The 8159-nt window shown below is 39.6% G+C and overlaps 1 protein-coding gene across 1 annotated transcript; it reads right to left on the reverse strand.

Annotated features, from left to right (window-relative positions):
- Positions 1–428: 428 nt before the first annotated feature.
- On the reverse strand, positions 429–7364 carry LOC103438873 (non-specific phospholipase C3-like). Its single transcript, XM_008377416.4, has 4 exons — positions 6343–7364; positions 5277–5686; positions 1319–1489; positions 429–990 (listed from the first exon to the last, which is right to left on the reverse strand). The coding sequence occupies exons 1-4, from the start codon at positions 6990–6992 to the stop codon at positions 656–658; spliced, it is 1566 nt and encodes a 521-aa protein (XP_008375638.3). The 5' UTR covers positions 6993–7364; the 3' UTR covers positions 429–655.
- Positions 7365–8159: the final 795 nt, after the last annotated feature.

Here is an 8159-nt window from a genome sequence, read left to right on the forward strand (position 1 = left end):
TCAAACTCAAAAACAAACCAAACACACAAGAACAAATAGAGGTGGTGTGGTGACAGGTGGGAGTAATAGCAACAGAAGTTGTAGAAGATCCTGCAATAGTATATTCGGTTTGCAATAAAACTCAAAAAACTACATGATAGGAAACGGATCCTACCATGATATTTTTTTTTCCCCTAATCTCTTCTCCATGGCTACGAAACCACAACTTTTTTCTTCATGACAATGAAAACTATTCTTCTTCGTCAAAAATATTAGAAAATATTCACCCTCATGTTCATGGCATGTGGGTGCACGAAGAAAATTAGTTTTGTGCACCCACAGGGAAGCGCTGACAACAAAGTTCAACAAAGAATTGAACTCTGTTTTGATACCAAGTTGAAAATAAAAGGTTTAAGTAAAATTCAAAATTTTCTAATAATCTCACGAACTTTGGAATCCAACCTCTATATTTTATTCTTCTCCGTAAGGAGTTATTTATAAGAATACAATGGAGCAAAAACAGAAAATAAATAAAATCAAATCTTTGTTCACAAGACAAGGAACTAGACCAAATTAAATCAAACCAAATCACTAATTAGATTAAATCTATAAAATACTTATCTTTTATGTTTTCCAACTGAAACATGTATCGAGATATACCCTAACAATCGGGACATCAATGATCACAAACCAAACAAGAAAATATTTTTTGAGCAAACGACTTGGTGGAGGGCGGTGTAGGTGAGGTTGCACAGACGACAATCTCAGATTCATCTGTTCCACTCTCCCTGGCTTTCTCACATTCATGTAAGAATTTGTTAAATGCTTCTTCACAATATTTGACAGCCTCTGAAACAGTCATGTTCTCCACCAGTTTGTGAGGATATATATCTTTTCTATGGTCTCCATTTAATGCCGCGGCCAATTGTACTAATTCTTCTTGAAAATCACTTATTTTTGCCCCGTCTTTAGATACAGCCTCTCGTAGTTTCATAGGATCAGGCAAAGTAGCTGCAATTGATAAGCAAATTTTAAAAAAAAAAATGTGGCAGGAGTCAATGTATTATGATATATAATGTTTTAGAGACCACATTTTTGTCTGTGAACACATACTTTATGATGTGAACATGTCCCTTAATAATTCGTAATAAATGTCGATTGTATATGAATCACTTGTCAAATGTGGTATTAACGAGAAATATCCCACGTGCCATGTATGTACATGCATGCGAGGCATATATATTTTGGAAAGGTAGATAAGAACTAGAAAGAGAGAGCAGTGCGAGAAAAACTTAAAGTATGACGGTCGTTATCAAAGCTTAAAGTTATCAAAACTCACCTGGACAATCAGTTCTTGGACTTGTTCTATTGAGGACAACGTCAAAAGTTCCCGCCCATGCATCACGCTTTGTCAGAAACTCTTTCAGATTGAAAATCTTCTTAACAGTTGCTGAGATTGAGGAGTGCTCGAACTGTGACGAGGGATATGGCCCTGAAGGCGCATGCAACACTACAATAATAAACAATCAATACATGTTATATAGCATGTTTTGTTGAGGAAAAACTTAGAGTACACAAGTGTTGGAGAGACAACACAAGTAAACAAATTACTTGTATTACACTCACAAAAGATTACAACACACAAACTATCAAGGACACACTTGAGAAGCTATGACAATCACTCACTTTCTAGAGACACACTCTAGACCACTCACACTCCTACAAGACTACTCTTGCTTCTCACTCTCACTTGACTCTCTCTTCTTCTTCTTGCTTGGTTGGTTACATAGCACCACACCCTAGAACTCTCTAGTGCATTTATCAAGTACTCCATCGACTTACACATTGCCCACTGACTTGGGCATGTCATTTTACTAGTTTTCTAGCTCTTTCAACAAGGTTACTTTAGCTTAGATATTTTTATATTTAATATTCATTCACCGACCACCTCCCATGCATATTCGAACTAGAAAAATCTAGTTCCATTTCACTAAAGACAGAGTGCAAGTTTTCCAGAAGCTCTGCCTTCTAGACTTGCTGCTAGAGTCTTCTAGAATCCAAACACCAACTGGTTGATCTTCAACACTCCCCCTCAACATCAGCTCATTCTTTCCTCCATGCCGAGTTGACGACGAAGCTTTTTCTTGAACACCCATTTGCATGAGATGGGTTTCATATCTCTTCGCTTTGGCACTAGATTCCAAGCCTGATTTAGCTCTACTGCAATGACCTCTTCTCCCAACTTTGAACCACTTAGGTTCAGCTGTTTCTTCTTCTATGGCTATGTTGACGTATTTAGGATTTTGCTTCCGGATTCTTGTTGACCTCCTTAGTTGTAATTGTGGACTTGATACTTCCACTTCACTAGGTCTATCTTCTTCTGGTTGTTGATATACGCCAGCTTGCCAAGAGTTTTGGGGCACTGCTTGCTCAACACCATCACCATCAAGTGAATCCTCAGACTCATCTGGTTTCGATTGGATTCGAACAGTTTGCTCCCTCATCTTATATTGCAGCTTATCTTCAATCTCTCTCGAATCAAGCAATGCCTCTTTTTCTGAGGACCGCCAAGAAGATGCTTCATCAAACACCACATCTCGTGATGTGTAACACCTTCTAGTCGTAGGATCACAACATTTCCACCCTTTTCTTTGGATGTCGTATCCCACAAAGATACATCGAACTGCCTTCTTGTCAAACTTGCTACGTAAATGACTTGGAACAAATACATAGCACACACAGCCAAATACTCGAAAGTAACTAACTATAGGTTTCATATCCCATAGTTTCTCAAAGGGTGAGACAAATTCTAACCTTGGTTAAGGAAGCCTGTTGATCACATGAGCTGCAATTTTCATAGCTTCCGCTCAAAACCTTCCTAGTACATTCTTGGCATGGAGCATACTTTGACATATTTCTGCAAGATGCCGGTTCTTTCTTTCCACTACACCATTCAGTTGTGGCGTGTTGGCACATGTGAACTGGTGACGTATTCTACAATCTCTTAGATACTTGGAAAACTCATTCGAGGTATATTCTCCTCCATTATCCGTGCATATGCAACAGATATTCTTTCCCATTTCTCTTTCAACTGTCTCCTTAAACTCTTTAAATTTTGAAAATGTTTCAGATTTTTCTTTCATAAAGAAAACCCACACATACCTAGAGAAGTCATCAATGAACGTCACCATGTATCGCATCCCACTTATCGATGGTTGCTTGATGGTCCCGAACACATCAGAATGAACCAACTTCAACGACTCTTTCGCTTTAAACTTCGACTCTTCATATGGTAGTTGATGTGCTTTACCATATTGGCATCCTGCACAAACTGTGTCTGTTCTCATGTCAAGCTGAGGTAGCCCCTTAAGCATTGACTTCATCATCATGACATTTAGCTTGTGATAGCTAACGTGACCTAATCTCATGTGCCATAAATTTGCTGTCTCATTCTTCCTTGTCTTGTCTACGTATGCGGTTTCTGCTGACATTGCATAGACTGACTGCAATCGTCGTCCCTCCATTTCTGGTGTACTTAAGATCTTGAGGTGTCGATACACCTTCACATCTCGTGGACCAAACAAGACATAATTTCCTAATGACGTTATTTGCGGCACTGAAAGCAAATTTTTCTTCATACCTAGAACATGGTAGACATCTTGAAGCGGCACATGATTAGTGTTGTATCTGGGCTCAATTACTGTCTTACCGATGTGAGCAATCGATAGCCTCGAGTCGTTGGCCGTCACCACCAAGCGGCCTCTTTTGTATCAGTCAGACTTTGTAACTTTTTCTCATCACCTGTCATATGGTTTGAGCAGCCTGAATCCACAATCCAATCATTCTAGTAGTCAATCAACTCCGGACTTGCTGCTATGAGAGCTGACTTTTACTTCTCCGTAGCAACAGATGCTTCAGCGTCTCATTCTTCCTCCAGGGCTAGAAACGCAACGACGTCCCAATCATCTTCACTTTTTTCTCTGAGTTGGCGACGTTACTTTCTGCAGGCCTTTTGAACCAGCAATCCTTCGCCATGTGGCCCTTCTTTCCACAATTGTAGCACTTGCCCTCAAACCTTTTATTATTCTGGGACTGACCATGGTTGCCGTGATACTTCGGAGCTCCCCCTGGTTGAGAACTCCCTCCTCCTTGATGACCTTTTGCCTTATCACCATTTCTTTTAGATCCACTACTAGCACGCCGCTTAAAGCTGCCTTTACTTTCGGTGTAGGGTGCTTCCTCCTCACCTCTTGATAAGACTCCTCCCATTTGGTTTGCCAAAGCTTCTTGATCGGCAAGCAAATTCTCAAACTCAACAATTGATGGTTGGGTCGGCCATCCTTGTACAAAGGCAACGAAGCCTCGATATTCGGGTCTCAATCCATGGATATTATTCTTTTTATCCTGGATTCTACAATGGCAGCACTAGGATCTAACTCAGAAATTTCTCGGCAAATAGACTTTACCTTAAGGAAATATTCGGCAATCGTCATGTCTCGTTGGGCCATTGTTAACAACTCATTCTCGAGAAGCTGGAGTCTTGTATCGTTCCTCTTTGAAAAGAGTGTGGCAAAGGTGTCCCATGCTTCTTTTAGAGTACACAACTCTTAACACAAGTGTTGGAGAGACAACACAAGTAAAAAAATTACTTGTATTACAACACACAAACTATCAAGGACACACTTGAGAAGTTATGACAATCACTCACTTTCTAAAGACACACTCTAGACCACTCACACTCCTACAAGACTACTCTTGCTTCTCACTCTCACTTGACTCTCTCTTCTTCTGCTTGCTTGGTTGGTTACATAGCACCACACCCATATTTATAGCGCATGTTTGCCGACTTTAAACATGCTAGAACTCTCTAGTGCATTTATCAAGTACTCCACCGACTTACACATTGCCCATTGACTTGGGCATGTCATTTTACTAGTTTTCTAGCTCTTTCTACAAGGTTACTTTAGCTTAGATATTTTTATATTTAATATTCATTCACCAACCACCTCCCATGCATATTCGAACTAGAAAAATCTAGTTCCATTTCACCAGGACAGAGTGCAAGTTTTCCAGAAGCTATGCCTTCTAGACTTGCTGCTAGAGTCTTCTAGAATCCAAACACCAGCTGGGCTGGTGTTGATCTTCAACATGTCTCACTTTTGGTGAATAACTATGGGATGTTAATCAGATCCTTGATAGAGGGGATCCGTGTAAGTTGGTCGTACTTTTAACGTTGTAATGAATATGATGCAACTGTATATAACATATATAACTAGTATTATTGTTTGAGTTATTACCTGTTCCGCGTTCAATCCACGGAGAAATTAAAATGGCTGGAACCCGAACACCAAGACGATCAAATTTAAAGTTGTATGGCTCGGGACCAACGATATCATCCGGACTAGGAACATCTGTAACAGGTGTTGGAACGTGATCGTAGAAACCACCATGCTCGTCATATATTATAACGAACAGCATTTCAGGCCATTGGGGACTTGCTCTTAGTGCTTCATACACTTCTTTTATAAACTTCTGGCCTTCAGCGACGTCGTGAGATGGATGATCATCGTTCCCAGGTATTGATAGCAAATCAAAGAACCTTTGCTCCACCACCACATAGTTTGGTAACTTTCCCTCCTCGCAGTGCTTCTTGAATGTTAGATCAAACTGATGGAAATTTTTAATATACTTCAACTTTCTAAGGTTTCTGCAATGTTAAGCAACATTCAAAACGCGTGAGTGGCGTGTACTCCTTTACGAGCTAGAAAAACTGAAGATTTGAGAAGCAAAACACTATGCATTTCTTTTCTAACAAAAAGATAAAAATTAAATTATCAAGGTTGTTACTGCATTCTAAAAAAATGGTCGTGCACTCATTGCTCATACTAAAGTTCAAGGTGATCGCTTTTAAAGAGGGCTTTTTACAGTACACGTGTACTAATGCACCAACTTTTGAAATAAAACATATGCAAGTCAAAAAAATTTCAGTATATTGGGAATACGGCTTGATACACTGTTCTCGTGCAAGTCTATGCAAAACCAATCTTTAGAGTCATAAAGCATTGTCCACCAGTACACGTGCACGGTAGAAATTTCCTTTTGGAGTGACAGATAAATTGATGTACATGAAGAGGAGATAGCCCAACTTATGTCATAGGACAAAATAAATTTTGTTGGAGAAATCACAACAAGAAATCCTGTTTTCTTCTTAGGGTATCTCGGAATAAAAAAAACTGAAGTGCGAATATTCTAACATGCAGTTCGTTGGAACATAAAACAAAAATAATAATTCTTGTAATTAACAACTAGGTAAGAAAACTAAGTTCTGTACCTGAAATAAAAAAGGAAAGAAGAAATTTGTACCTATACAAAAGGGTAGCAGGAGGGTATTGATAGTAAATTCCAAAAGAAAAGCCTTCTTCGTCCAACGACTCAAATATAGTCTTTTGAGGCATCCCTTCAATCAGCTTCTGCGTATCGTTGCTCGTCAGCCCATGCGACGTCGCAGAGTGCACGTACTGCCGGTTCGGCTGCGTCGAAGCCGGAATGGACGCAAACCACCGGTCGCACACTGCAAACTCCTTCACTAGCTCCCTGTAAACTGCGACGTTTTCTGGCTTAAAACCACTCATCACCGTCTCAGCTAAACCGGTTTGTGTCTTCTCAGCGTTTTGGGCGAAACCGTTCATTTTCGGAGGTAGGGTTTTGGAAGCGGAGGCCTCCGTCCACGGCTCGCCGAAGACTTGCTCGTAGATGGCTTGGATGGAGTGGCCGGGGTCAGGGTCGACGTAGGCGGAGTTGTCGCGGAAGAAGACTTGGGTCGAGTTGGCGTCAGAGGTGGAAATGGGGTTCGATTCGGAGCCAGTGACCCCGTTGATCTCGGGGTTTAGGGACTTCATCCACCCCAGCATGTGGTCGAAGGAGCGGTTCTCTTGGACCAAAGCGACCACCGTTTTGATGGGGCTGCTGGGTGGAGGAGTTGCAGCGCTGCCGCTGCTCGACTCGGAAACCATTTTTGTTTGGTGGTGTGTTTCGGTGGTTGGGAATTCTAGTATTGTGGGAGATATTTTATTGGGGTTACGCTTTGTATGTGACAATATATATGGTTATATAAGAGAGAGAGTTAAAGAGACATGATGTTGGACACGTTTTTGGTTGGACTACCCAGAGAGGAAACTTGGAAAGTGTGAGAAAAAATATATGGTTTTATTTGGATAAGAAAGGCTTGCGGGGTACGTAAACTTGTGTTTCACAAAAATTCATATGAGCGTGAGAGTAATAAGAAGTTGAAATTGATGGTCCTTACATTAGGAATGCAAGTCGATAGGTTGAAGTGATTACTTGCATTAATCAGATTAATTCTAAAGTACGTGATTAGCATGTTAAACACGTACAGAAATGCAATATAGTGTAGGATATTCTTTTCTACATTTTGTGTGGTCAAATGTGTATTGTATGATAATATAAGTTATGAAATTTAGGTGTACAAGTTATGCTAACGAACAGAGAATATGCTATGCGTGTAATATTACTAAATTGGCACAAGGAGTTGTATTGGCGAAAGTAGCAAACCTTAAAGGTCAACAAGAAACCAATTTTATTGAGATTGTCATGAATTAAAAGAATAATGTACACTAAGAGATCAAAGAATATGTTTATACAGAGTTGGTCATTCACAAAAAGATTAAACTTAAACTTTGAGAAAATGTGAATTGAGACCCAAACAGAAAGAAAAAAACTTAAACGGGCCTTTACGAGCCTCTAATATATCTTTTATATCATGACTAATGCCCAGTTGGTCTGATACATGTGACCCGCTATTAACAAAAGAATTGCAGAAGTTAAATGATGGAGTGTAATATCGGTCAACCATAGACCTCAAGTCATACGAATAGAGAATGTTTGAGGGAAGACATAAGAGATTAGATGGTTGAATCGTTGATTATAGAATAGGCCCATAAAATGTGTCAAAAAGCGTATATCTCCCAAAGTGCGTAAAAAATGTATCGAAATGACACTTTTTAACACATTTTGACACTATTTTGTAAGGCCACTTATATTCCAACAATCAGGCCGTCTATCTTTTAAATTTTATTTCAAAGATCATGTCTATTAAAAATCACTTAAATCCAAAACTACATAACCATTAAATTAAATGAGTCATTTTAGTATTTCTTTGT

Source organism: Malus domestica, chromosome 07 (genome assembly GCF_042453785.1).
Source record: "Malus domestica chromosome 07, GDT2T_hap1".
NCBI lineage: Eukaryota > Viridiplantae > Streptophyta > Magnoliopsida > Rosales > Rosaceae > Malus > Malus domestica.